The sequence below is a fragment of the Musa acuminata genome, chromosome BXJ3-10, assembly GCF_036884655.1.
Source record: "Musa acuminata AAA Group cultivar baxijiao chromosome BXJ3-10, Cavendish_Baxijiao_AAA, whole genome shotgun sequence".
NCBI classification, from domain to species: Eukaryota; Viridiplantae; Streptophyta; class Magnoliopsida; order Zingiberales; family Musaceae; genus Musa; species Musa acuminata.
In genome coordinates this window covers 27,411,535-27,425,118 of record NC_088358.1, presented here as the reverse complement: position 1 = coordinate 27,425,118, position 13,584 = coordinate 27,411,535, and the positions used below count along the sequence as shown (strand labels likewise).

At 37.7% G+C, this 13,584-nt stretch overlaps 2 protein-coding genes across 2 annotated transcripts; both read right to left on the bottom strand.

Moving 5' to 3' along the window:
- Window positions 1-298: 298 nt before the first annotated feature.
- Window positions 299-7,758, bottom strand: LOC103969772 (sister chromatid cohesion 1 protein 2-like). The gene is made up of 13 exons (XM_018819349.2): window positions 7,479-7,758; window positions 4,794-5,151; window positions 4,663-4,706; window positions 4,456-4,499; window positions 4,194-4,258; window positions 3,740-4,113; window positions 3,503-3,611; window positions 1,985-2,121; window positions 1,619-1,890; window positions 1,474-1,510; window positions 1,311-1,335; window positions 1,093-1,225; window positions 299-672 (listed from the first exon to the last, which is right to left on the bottom strand). Exons 1-13 carry the CDS (start codon window positions 7,600-7,602, stop codon window positions 571-573), a joined length of 1,824 nt encoding a protein of 607 aa, XP_018674894.2. The 5' UTR covers window positions 7,603-7,758; the 3' UTR covers window positions 299-570.
- Window positions 7,759-8,636: 878 nt separating this feature from the next.
- Window positions 8,637-13,234, bottom strand: LOC135650641 (adenylate kinase 4-like). Its single transcript, XM_065170135.1, has 6 exons — window positions 13,006-13,234; window positions 11,598-11,743; window positions 11,393-11,512; window positions 11,128-11,295; window positions 10,001-10,090; window positions 8,637-8,957 (listed from the first exon to the last, which is right to left on the bottom strand). Exons 1-6 carry the CDS (start codon window positions 13,118-13,120, stop codon window positions 8,859-8,861), a joined length of 738 nt encoding a protein of 245 aa, XP_065026207.1. The 5' UTR covers window positions 13,121-13,234; the 3' UTR covers window positions 8,637-8,858.
- Between the last annotated feature and the right edge of the window lie 350 nt (window positions 13,235-13,584).

Sequence of the window (13,584 nt, the reverse complement as noted above, 5' to 3'; positions counted from 1 at the left end):
AGGTTCTCTTCCTTAAGTAAAGCTGACGAGGTAGACCTTTTGCTTGATACTCTTGTGATGATTTTTTGAGATGGAAAAATAGATCTTTAAACTATTCAAACATAAATTTTCTCGGTCCACATAGCACTTACAAAGCAAACACGAACTCTTAGTAGCTGCATACTTCAGCCTGGTAATATCAAATATCATTTTTGAACAGCAAAAAGAGCCATTAGGAGATAAACCACAAACACTCGCATTCTATCACCAATAAAATGGAAATGGAGCAGAACTCCGATGATGAACAAACTCGAGATCGGGAGCGTAACACTTGTGATGCAACAACTGAAACTATTAAACCAGTGTTAAGGTTTTTTTGTATGATTACACTGATATTTACAAGAACCCACTGGGCTAGCAAGTTGAAAAGGTTATTTTGTATGATTACACTGATATTTACAAGAAACCACTGGGCTAGCAAGTTGCACAAAAATGGGAATGGAACATAACATCCATCCGCTTCTGATAAGTTCGCTTTGCGACTAAGTTGAACTTGTCAGCTTCTAAGATCTGCGACTAAAGTTGAACTTGTCAGCTTCTAAGATCTGCTTCCAGTTTTGGGGTTGCGAATATAATTATATCACCGTATGGAGAGTCCTGATTGACATCTATGCTTTGACATCCCTTCAAGATCTGCAGAACGATAAAGCCATGTTTTCAAGCAGCATTCTGTATCGATGTCATTTTTTCTATCATGGCTAATGCATGTCCACGGACATGTGTGTCTTGATCACTCTATATATGCAATCCAGATTATACGTAGCCTAGGAATTGCGATCTGAGACCTGCAACTCAGATCAAGATGCTTTTTCTGTTCCAGATCATGGCAATACATGATCCGTATTGTGATCTAAAATCGTGATTGTCAGTTGCTATATTCCTATTCAGAAATTCACCAAGTACAAAACAACAGAGGTACCAAACAACAATGAGAACTAATTCAAAGCTTTGAAGTACTTTCATTGTCATCACTCTTGACCAAATTAAGTTAAATTCATAATGACTTGGCAAACCAAAAAATGTGACCTCATATACGATGTTTGAGAAACCTACCAGAATTTCATAAAAAAATCTAGCAGAGTCAGATCTTTTGGTCCATAGTAAAATTTGCTGTAAACTCAGACTCTCTTCTCGTTGTTCATCTTTAGGATGCAAAAGTTTGCTAGAAAGATACTGCGCCACACCCCTTCATTGGAAGATGTCCAAAGAAATGTCAATTCAGAAGAAAAACTAAGTGAAAAGTGAAGACAAATAATCTCTCTATAATGTACCTGCTTCTTAGTGACCATCCATTATCTGCAATAAATGTAGGTTCATAAGAATATGCCATGCAAATTTAATCTACTGCTCTTACAACATAAGAATAGTGGAAACCAGTATATAGGAAACAAAAGATTGAATGTAAACTTCCTTTTGCTGTCCTAATGGCACTACCTTGGCCAATAGTACCCTTTTCCTGAGACTCAAGATCCTGCAAAAGAGAACATATCAAGATATTCTGTACAACTGCAGTATGACTGACTCTGTAAAAGAAACAGATTATGGTTCAACCTAAAGAAAGACCAAAGAGCTCTGTTACCTGACCCATAAGATCCAACCCAGTGCCTGATAAACCCAGAGATAAATTTACCTCCATTTCACCAAGTGTATCAGTTCTAGGCACATCAGCATGACTCTTAGGAGGTGAAACTTCAATATCAGGTTTGTTGTAGGAATGTTCAACTTTAGTGGATTTGCTCGATGTTTGGTGATCCACATCCTGTGATTCTAAGTGGTGATTTGCGGACCTATGTATTGGTGAATAAAAAGAGGAACTGCTTTGAAAGAGAGCCTTGAGCTCTGAGGCCATACCTGCAAGGACATGGAACAATAATGCACAGCAAAGTTACAATTCGTCCTAGTCCACACAAGTGAGAAACTTGCATAAAGATATTTGATGCCTCACAAGTAATCACAGGTTCCAAAATGTTCTGCTGCAGATAAGGGATTCTGTAAGACTTCCAGGCATCCAGAAGCGTGTGAGGTACTTTTCTCCTTTTGAAAATTAAACTACTAGCATCATGTATTCCCTTCCTTAGAGACCTGTGAGTATTTATGATAAATACAAAACCATCAAAACAAATATGAGTAAATACCTGAAGATCCAAGCACATGAGCTGAAAACAAAGCAATACATGTTCAAATTTCCACATAATCAGTTCAGTAAACTAAGCCTCTTTCCAGGCCCCATATATTATATACATGATGAACAAGGTAAAACCAGACTTTAGCTTACCATTTGCTTAGCAATATTATGTCTATTCAACAATGTGATTGATTAAACTTTATCAGTCTCATCCTGACGCATGTCAGCAAGAACCTGCATGTGCCAGCCCAAATCATTTCCTCAGGTAACAGACATACCACAGTGGACCAGCATCGCTCCATGTGTCATTATCTAATACCATGCCACTATCTGCTCTATCCAGCACCGTAGGCATGGCCACACAATTCACCTCTTCCTAATATTATGATGTACAATATACATATCTCATGTTGCAATGATCCAATATCTTTAAGGATGAGGAGATCATGAACAACAATGCTAGGGAAGATAAGTAGAGGTTAGGAGCACCGAATACCAAAAGCCAAAACAACCTCACATTATAATTGCATGATGTAATCAAGGTTGATTAGAACTTGGAGGAATCACAATTCAAAGTAAATGTGATATTGCATCATTAAAATTTGGTTGAAGGACACTCATTTCAATCATAAGACAAGGTTGGTTATGAAGCCATTTATTGCATGATGAAATGACCATTAATTTATCTGTAGATAGAACTATCAACAACTATATTCTTATGTGACACTGTTTGTCAACCATTGCATTCAGTCTCACAACCACTCTCAATTACTTGACTCACTATCCTCCTTATCAGTTACCAGGAATGTTTGAACTTGACATATGGACTTCTGTATTCCCTTTCAACCACTTTCCCATGAAGCTATTTTTCTTATAACTTGAATGCTCCAGTGGAGGACTTCAACCACAATTGGATAAGCTAAGGAGGCTCCTTGTAAAGTCTCAAAAACTGACTAACAATATACAACTGACTTGTTTGTGGCAGTTCTAGTTTTAACAAACACTTCATTATTTTTCCACATCTCAACCGATAAAATCAAATCTGGATAGAGGGAGTTGAAGTTAGCTGAGACGTGCTATGCGAGCGAGAAATATGTAATTAGAAAATACCATAATGAAATCTAGTAGCTACACTTTAAAATCTATATAACCTTTTTGAAGATAAGAATACTGTTTGCAATTTAGACTTCACAGCTATTAATGGTCTACATTCCTGTTAGCAGATTTAGGTTTAAAGATATCATCATAAATAAGGAAAAAGGAAAAAACTTCTAGCAAGAATTTTACTTTAATAACTCAAATATTACAAACATATCTATGGATTATGACAGTACATACTCATTGGATAGCACTATTGTTTCATCAAAGAAATTCTTTCTCTTCTTCAGTATACGATGATGTTCTCTTTTAGCTGGAGTCCGGACGGTAAATTTAGGAGAAGGAACACCTGAACAGAAAGACAACAGGCGATCAAAATTAAGCAATAACATGGTTTGACACAATGAGTAAAATAGGTTCATCATAATCATTCTGCAAATGCAACTTAGATAAATGCCTCTGTCTAAAAGCACCAACCTAGATCACATGGGGACAGATCTTCATTATGGGTTTTAGTGGGATGTGTAACCATTGCACTTTTATTTGTATAGGCTGACAAATTTTTATAATTTGATGAAAATGCCTCCTGTGACACCAAAGGATCTGCTAGATTCGGTAGATTCCTAACAGCATCAGCAATATCAGAATCTGTAGTCTTCAACGTTTTTACAGGATGAAGCCGATCTTCTGATTCTCCATCAGGCATGATGGGATCCAATGATTTTTTCTCCTCTAGCCATCCATGAAATCTGACATCTCCTTGAAGATTCTCCTTTTCTGCGTTTCCACAGCTAAAGTTGCACTCTTCATCGAACTCAAGGTTAATGTCCATCATATGGGATAGAAGAACACTGTTAGAAAAAATTATTTGGCATTATAATGTAAGCAAATTGTACTTGACAAGATGACTTTGATCACTAACTATACATACTCATTAACAGGTGTAAAGCATGAAGAATTAATTTCATCGCACATGACTGATTCCCTGTGATTGCTCTGCAGAAAATACATAATTCAAGATTACAAGCAACATGAAAACAGAAATCTCCATGTACACTGCAACTCTTGCTGGTATTTAGAATTAAAAGACAGGAAATAGAAAGGCTCCATCTATCACAAAAGTAGTGCTGATATCAAGAAGTAAAAAAAGGCCAAAATTCAAAGATTTAATTAGAAAATTTGTACAGAAATACCTCATTCAGACAAGAAAGGTCATTGTTACCATCCAGGCATTGACCTGTTAGAAGGCAGGTATTTGAAACAACAGTGAAGTTATTGTCTACAATGAAATCAGACAACGGGAAGCAATTACATTTTAATCCCCAATAGACTGACAATTTAAGTTTCTAACAAAAAATTTTAATGTAAAAAACAAATAAAAGCAAGTGCAGAAGTAATACCTTGAAGTGTAAACTGTTCATGAGGACTGGTATTGGCTGTGTCACTGGATGGAAATTCATATTTGTTTTACTAGAGGGTAAAAGATGTGTAAGCAAAGTTGTACTGAAGTCTGAGTTATTGAAGTTCTTACTTGTCATCTGGAACATCCAGATCAAAAGAATCAAGTGCCAGTCTTTCAGGTACACTGATAGTAATATGATGGTATGGAGCACGCATGGTTTCCACTGGTTCTGCAAAGATTGGTTCTTTTGATGAACTAATATCATGGTCTGGTTTGTGTCCTGCTTCTATCAAGTGGTGTCGTGTTCTGGTATTTGCTCTCTTTGTTTCAGTGAGTTTGACAGGAGCCAATGATTTTCTTATGCAAATCAAAGCCACGTTGCAATCATGGTAGAGATAGTCAACTTTCTTTGAGAATATCCTCACAATACCCAGCAGAAGTTGGGCTAAGACTCTGTATGATATCTGGATTTCAGGCACAATTTTATCTGCAGAAGATGATAAGAAGGGCTAAATGAAAAGCATAATTAAATCAACTGAAACAAACCAATTAAAGATTAAAATTGTGGGCCCTTCTATTGGGTTGCCAACCTTATCGCTACCATTGAATAACTAAAGGTGTGTTTTACATGCAATGACCACAATGTTTAAACTAGCAACTAGTCATACACAACATATCTCAGGAATGGGATAAGAAACCATAAAAATAGAATCCAAATCTGAACCAAGTTTTTTTTTTTTTTTTTTTTTCATCTCCAGTGCACATATCTGAACCATGTTACTATAATTAATATAAACATTTCTGAACCGAATTGTCCAAATGTTTAGGTTTCATCTATCCCAATCAGACCCCCTACTTCTGTTGGTGGCATCAATTTCCCAACCTCAACCTCAATCATAGCCTTCCTTGTCAGTGGCATTAATTAATCAGTTGACAACATCAGCATCTGCCATCTAAGTTGCGAAGCTTTGCATATGGCTTTCAACCATCCGTCATAGTAATTGTGCATTAACCTAGTTATTTCAAAATTTGAATTGGAAGAAAATCAGCCACGAAGTTCTGATGGTTACATAATACTACTGAATAAATGTCATAATTTCTCTAGCATTATTTACATCTGTTGTTTGGAGGACATTTGACATTCACAGCATATTTATTTTGTAACAAGTCCTAGTTAATTTGGATGGAGGACTCTGAGAGCACAGATATGCACAAGTCTTGTATTAGGCTTGAGGAGCCCAATTCATCCCACTTCGAATGGGGATATGGGGTTTATAAACATGTAAGGTTTGATGGACCAACTACTTGGATCTGGAGCTTAAGCATCTGGAGTCACGTAATATGTTCAAGTTACTATACCAGAAGTTCTACCAAGCTTAGTGACAAATTAGCATAAACAATTAAGTCAAATATGCATTTACAAGGCAAATTCTTTTAGAATCTGTACTTAGATAACTTATGTATCAAGCGATATGACAATATCTCGTTTCAATGTGACAAATTGGTGCCAGATACAAGGCCAAGGACTCTGACAACAGAAAGATACCAAAGATCAATATGCCCAAGGCCGAGGATTCTAACAACAGAAAGACCCTTAGAAAGGCCCCAGGGAATCCAAGTTGATGCATACCGATTGCCATATTATACCAAGGCAATCCTGGTTCATGCTGCTTAATCTGTCTACCGTATTCTCAACACTTCAGTAACAGAGTTCGCGAGGAAACTGTTCTAAACTCCAGTGAATTCAAATTTCAATCCTACAAACTAAATTTAATGTGCCTCGACATATATTATGTGGTACAGAACAACGAGTATGTCCATTGCTGATTATCTGACTACCAGAGCAAGGAATGGTAGCAGGTGGAAACAGACACAAACCTGTCATACAACTGCCAAATGACACACCAAAATAAACCAGGGTTTTGACAATACCGACAACAAAATGTTATATACATCGGTTGCCAACCTAAGAAACATGACCAACAATTCATATGCACGTTGCTATACGTAGCAAGGGACTCCTGGTTCACGCTGCTTCAACTGTCTGCCACATTCGCAGCACTCCAATAACAGAGACAGGGAGGGAAATTATACTAGTAGGAACTCCAATGACTTCAAATTCCAATCCGTGTTTTCACCTGTCTTATGTGTGATAAAAAGCAAAAAAAAAAAAAAAAAAACCCATCTGCGTTGATAGGATTAGCCAAAGAATTACAACTTCAACATAAGATATTTCATAGCAAGGAATAGTAGCAGGTGGAAACGGATACAATCCTGCCATAGAACTGCCAAATGGCACATCATAATAGACCAGATGCGCGATGTCAACCTAGGAAACGTGATCGACCAAAAAGATTGGGTAACGCAATGGTGAATTAACAAACCTAACTTTCTGCCGCTGATGCAAAACCTTTTTATCTACAAACGTCATCTAGGTTTTCACAACGTCAAAGAAAACAGCATTAACCCCTCAAGTTTTCCTCTCTTGCGTATCTACCTTCGTTCAACTGCTTAAACAAGTTCGTTTGATATCATCAAACTATAAAGATCGACACACTTAGGATGACCAAATGAAAACCCTTATCCAAAACCAGATATCAAAAGAGGGCTTTTCTAAAGTCATTGCCTCGAGACAACACCAGAAGACAAGGAGAAAAAAGACGCAAGCATGTGAAAAGAATCGAACCGCCTCCGTCCACGACACTATGAATGCTAACACATGGCAACCAATCTAACTACAAAAGAAAGAAAGGACATCTTTTTGAGGCCATACAAACGAACCGAAGAGGGGGGTTAAACAGAGACGGTCAATACCCACTGAAGAGGAGATGTCGGCGTGGGCAATCTGCTCCCTCTTGAGTTTCTTGAAGCAATGGGCAGCGACCCATATGGTGCCCAGGGGACCATTTCTCGAGAGGAGAGAGTGCGAATAGAACATCCTCGCTTCCCACGACCGGTGCCGCTTCGTCACTTTCTCGATTCCTTGGAGGGAGGCGCTCAAGCTGGAAGACTCGGTGGGAAACCGCAAAGCTTTCGAAGGAAGCCGTAGAGAAATAACAAAGGGGATTTGGAATAGACAGGAAGACACAGAGCCCGGCACATTTAACTACAACAGTGCCCCGCGCCTCTCGGCTGGGGTTTCGTAAGCCGACTCGTGGACTGCCATCGATGCTTTCCGAGCTTTGGGCGATTTGAGTTACGACGACAATAACGAGGCAGAAAGCATTATTATTTAAGCTGAAATGGAAAAAAGGTAATAATACAAAAAAATGTTGTGCCCGTTTCGTAATTGTATGGTCGTAACGGTAAGTTTTCTTGAGAAGAGACATTTTAAAACAGGGATCAAAGGCTGTTCTATGTTTAGAAGAAGTGAAAAATACAAGAAAATATAAAATAAATAGAATTTTAGTTGCGACAATAAATAATAATATTAACTATTATTTTCAGTTTATATTTTGGATGCCTGTTGTAAGTCGCCTCATCACACGTGTCACATCGAGCACACACAGTGGCTCCATTTACCTCCAACATACGTGAATGGAATTTTAATCCTAATGTTTTCCCAAAACTGACTAATTAATTAAATACCCGAACTCAATTTTAATCCAATTTAATTATATTAGTATGATCATTTCCATGTTCACTCATAATAAAACCAACAGAATAATTACGGATGTCAAAAAAATCACAATTCACTATCCCATACCCGTTGATATGTATTTTAGTGAAATTTAAACAATTGGAACATCCACACAAATTCTGATATATAAATCTGCAGTACTATCAAACAAGAAGATAGATACCAAATATGAACACAGCAGGTGTGGGGTTTGATTTGGATTAAGGGATGACAACCGAGCCCATTTGCTCCTTCAAAACCTCAGCATGTAAAGCGCAAACAAAGTTCATACCTATCACTCGGATCACAGATCAGAGTTGGAGAGGGAGATATATCTTTAGGAGACAAACACAGGCAACAAATTTCAGAATCTAGAAGCTTTCTCCCCCCAAAAAACGAGGTTAATGTTACAGCTCCTCTTCTCCAAAAAATAGTACAACAAAATTTCTTGTTTCATCGATTATTTTGGACTCATCATTGTGCGTGAATCAGCGGAAGTTCGAAACTCTGAGAGGAAAGACACTGGCTAATTATTGGTGACATCAAACTTTTGTCAAGCAAAGGGAGGGTTCCACTCATGAAAGAGACTTCAGAACCTCAGCAGTAACATCTTTGGGGGACTTCTCAGCATGAAGCTGAGCCACGACATCCTTTTTGTTGTAGTAATTAATCACCTGCCACACAAGACAAGACCATGATCATTCTACAATATATGCCTATAATAACAAAACAACTAAGGAAAAATAAAATTGTTGTTCAGAACAGACGAAGAATCAATGGAATCATATGTTGTGTAAATAAAAATCAATATTGTTGTTCATGTTCAAGTGGATAGCATGCCAACAGGAAATAGATGGTTCCCAATAACAGACTGTCAACTGCCTTAATCTCTTTAAAACCTAATATAGCAGACATGGAAAGACACTTGAAGAAAAGCAGCCTAGGATTCATAGCTAGTAATTTAATGAGATACTTAAAACTTAAGAATTTTCTTAACAGTCGATCTAAGATTGCTAATTATAACAGGATGGATTGCTAGCCGGTAGGTTAATGAGATCCTAAAAGCAAGGTTCATAATTTCGTTCCATACCGAAGTTTCGACGTTAGCTCGATACGGTACGATACTGTATACCGAACGGTATACTGCTCGGTATATATATATATATATATATATATATTCACCGAAAAAGGCGATGCGACGTCGCCTTATATATATATATATATATCGTTCCGTCCGATAACGAGAGGTCCATGTACCAGTCAGCTGACGGACCGGTACGTACCGCTCATACCAGATGGTATTATTCAAAATTGCATACCTTGCCTAAAGGCTAAAAGTTTTAACAATTTTCTCAACAATTGATCTAAGATGGCTAACTCCTCTTAACAGGACTGCCACCTGAATCATAGCAAATATTGAGCCAGTTTTCAATAGATAAGAAAACAATATATCATGGTACACACCAAACAAAAAATAAGAATAGAACAACCTCATTATGGTACTTTGATGCCTACATTCGCAGAAAAGTACATGCACATGCAATAGCCAGACATCAGACAATAAAAATAGATGCACCTAATGACCTCAAAGTTGTGTAAAAACTTATATTATGCTTAAAAATATGATCAATTATGCAACAAATAAAACAGTTATCAGTAAAAGAATGAAGATGATGATCTCAATAAACTTAATGGTAAGAAGGAAAAAACAACTTACAGGTTCGGTCTGTCTGTGGAAAGCTTCCAGCCTTGACTTGAGGACTTCAGCTGTATCATCTTTCCTCTGAATCAAGGGTTCTCCCGACACCTTCAGAGCAAAAAGAAGGAATATGAGCATTAATTTCGTAAGACCAACCAAACTAAGAGTATATCATTACATAACTGTTTTCGAAGATCTCATCAAGACTACAAGATAATATATTTAGTAAACATCATTTAAGAGCTGAGAAATGCATTTACAAGGACAGAAAAAGCTCATTAATTTGCAGCGGGTTGGTACAAGGTTCACAAAAAAATGGAATCAGCCCAAACTTTGGGACAAGGTTGGCAGGATCAGCCAGATAGACAGGCAGACTATGTTAGCCAGATTAGATAAATAACGAAAATAAATCTTTATATAATTTTACATGCAAAAACATATAAATAATTTTCAGTAAAAATAAGAACATTACATATTTATTTTTTAACACGTATATGTTCTATAAAATATTTAACTGAAAAAGAATATATTTCTAAAGTGTAAAAAAAAAATCCTTAAATAAAGGTGTCATGAGAGTCCTACAGCCGTAATCACCCAAAGTCACAGAAGTCTCTTCTGCAGAGACAGTAGTGGAGGCCAGAGGGAAGAAGCAGCAATAATCTTCCTCCTCTCTTTGTGACTCAAGCTAAGAATTGACAGATCCCAATCAGCAAGATGGAATAGGGAATCGTCAATGACGTGAATCAAGATCTATTTACGACACTAGAGTCTACGAATATGAATTATGTTTACCTCAAGATGCATATTTCAAGTCAGATCATAATGACATTCCATCAACTATGTGACAATCAGCAGCACATGCATATGTAAGTTCAAGCTCCATGCAATTCAAAAAAATAAAAAATTTTACAAATTAGCTATTGACCTACTCCCATTTTACATTAATCCAATATCTTATTTATATGTTGAGCAAGAAAGTTCCCCGGTGACATTCACTAACCCAACCAACCCTCAGGCACATCTAATGTTTTGCGATTAGGAAAAAAAAAGAAGTAAAACACAAAATACATGGGGTTCTGACAAAATATATTCAGAATAAAAACAGATGCTCTAAGAAAACGCTAAAACTTATTCCATCTGCTTACATCATCAATACCGGGAACCTTTGGAGGAGCAAATTTGGTGTGGTAAGTCCTACCACTAGATGGATGAATCCAACGGCCAGTAATTCTTTCCTCCAGTATGGCATCATCAATTGCAAAATTTAGCACCTTGTCAATCTTGGTACCTTGCTTTGCCAGCATCTCGTCAAGCTGAACTCAAATTCGGAAAATTGAGAGGGAAAATACTAAATAAACAGAAAATAATCTCAATCTGGCATTGGATGGTAAAAGAATAAAGAATATTTACCTTTTCTGCTTGAACAACTGTCCTCGGAAATCCATCTAGAATGAAACCCTTCTGGCATGATGGTTTTTTCATAGCTTCATCGATAATCCCAACAACCAAGTCATCAGAAACAAGTTCTCCCTGGACCAAGAGTCAAAATAATCAATCAGTACTAAAATCACTGATTCTTTTCTAATCTCACTTTTATTCATTAAAAGAAGAATACCTTATCCATAGCTTCTTTAGCTTTAATTCCCAGTGGGGTCTTAGCAGCCACAGCAGCTCTCAACATGTCACCAGTGGCTAAATGACACAAGCAATATTCATCCTTTATAATAGGAGACTGAGTACCCTTTCCAGAACCCGGTGGACCTGCCATGTTAAAAGACCCATTGAAAGTTGAACAGAAAGTTACTGCCATCCAGGATTTCAAATACCAGTTGGAGGGCATGTACTGACCCATATGTGTATATACTGGTCTGACCAAGCACCGATACTGGACCATATAGGTTAGTACCGATCAGTATAGGTCTTGTATAGGACCCGACATACGAAAAGGTTGGGATCTTCACATAAAGGATCTCCCTATTGTAAATTGACAGTTTGACATCTCCATTTATTTTTAATATTACATTCCAAATCTATTGTTTACTTAGCAATTTTATCATCATATGCCAACTTTAAATGCACCTAAACTTAATTTGGATCTATGGATTGACATCATTGCCCCCTCGTTTAGAAGCCAACATGATCCCCAAGGACATTTCTTCTGTGAGCCTTACCATGAGCACTTCCCATTCTTCATTTAATTATTTAGTTCTTCTAAGTGTGTTGGTGCTGTAATGGTGTTATTCACTTCCTGTTGATGCTCTATCGCCACAGTCCAAGATGTGACAAATAATGGTAGTATGATTTAATAGTACTAAGGCAGTATTTGAACTGTAAAAAAGCTATCGCAGAGGAAATAGTTTTCATTTAGCACGCAAGAAGGCACCTTAGGACTAAAAAAATCAAATTTCCCATGCAATTCTAAGTGAATCTCTTCTTAAGGCTCTCTCTCAAGCCACCATTTGTCGACCTCTGTCATTAGATATATACTGCTACCAAGCATTCGCCCTCAACTGTCATCAAGAAATATCAAGGATCCTTAACAACGAAGATACTAACCAGTCTAAAACACTTATTTAGTCAACTGACCATTTACCTAATTCAAAAAAACCCTTTGTTTCCAACACTTAATTCCCCCTAAATAACAACCAAACTGACTAATCTAATACCCAACTCGATGAGTACACACAACTGATGCACGACTGTGTAGGAAACGCACATATGGGAATAATGAGTTGATTTGGTCTCCGATAGAACAAATAACCAGACGAAAACTCGTGTTGGAATCTGCCCTATTCAATAATTGGTAATATCGTCCAAGAGAATAGACATGATCTAGGTTTTAGAAATAGCTAGTCCCGGACGCATGCATTGCCTCCGATGGCACATTCCAAAACGCCACCGCAGAAATCCCTTTTTCTTTTCGTGGGGTGTCATTGGCAAGATAATCCATAACAAGCTTGAAACTCATTTTAACCCACAGATCTCAAATCTAGAGAGGGTTGTGGACGGAGGAGGAGATATACCGACGAGGATGAGGCGCTTGTCGGGCTTCGACGAGCACTTCATGCGGCGGAGGAGCTCCGTCATCAGATCCAGCGACGGCACGTCGTCCAGATCCACTCTCCCGCCGCTCGCCATCTCCGTCGACCCCTTTGCCGCACCTCTCTCTCTCTCTCTGCCCAATCCAATCTCACTTCGGCGATGACAAGATGGCGAGATCGATCCGCAGACACCGCCCTCCTATTAATTCTGAGCAAGAGAAGGGTTGGGATTTCTCGTGAAGGCTTTCGTGCCCTAATCTATACCGCCGGTTCGACGTAAATTAACTTATACCACTAATCATCACCGTCAATCAGAAAAAGAGTGACAAAAGAAGGGAGTCGGTTTGATTTTGGTGCAATGTTTTCGGGGGCACACCGTAACGAAGCTGGGTTTTACCTACCGAATGCGGACGGGTCAGTCTCATCTTCCACAGCTACCACCTGAAAAATACTTGTTTATTTATTTGATTTTTATTATTTTACTAAACATTATTTTATTGTTTTTCTTCATAATTCGGCTAAAGGAATAGCAAATTCACGATTAATAAAAGTAAAATAATA

What these genes read in the sequence shown, in the direction of transcription:
- LOC103969772 (XM_018819349.2), bottom strand. Translation starts at nt 7,602, where the DNA reads ATGTTCTATTCGCACTCTCTCCTCTCGAGAAATGGTCCCCTGGGCACC. An exon ending in TGCTTTACACCTGTTAATGA is followed by an intron (nt 4,114 to 4,193) that starts GTATGTATAGTT and finishes TTTTTCTAACAG; the next exon opens with TGTTCTTCTATCCCATATGA. An exon ending in AAAGGGTACTATTGGCCAAG is followed by an intron (nt 1,336 to 1,473) that starts GTAGTGCCATTA and finishes CATTTATTGCAG; the next exon opens with ATAATGGATGGTCACTAAGA.
- LOC135650641 (XM_065170135.1), bottom strand. Translation starts at nt 13,120, where the DNA reads ATGGCGAGCGGCGGGAGAGTGGATCTGGACGACGTGCCGTCGCTGGAT. An exon ending in CAAGCGCCTCATCCTCGTCG is followed by an intron (nt 11,744 to 13,005) that starts GTATATCTCCTC and finishes TTAACATGGCAG; the next exon opens with GTCCACCGGGTTCTGGAAAG. An exon ending in CTAAAGAAGCTATGGATAAG is followed by an intron (nt 11,513 to 11,597) that starts GTATTCTTCTTT and finishes CTCTTGGTCCAG; the next exon opens with GGAGAACTTGTTTCTGATGA.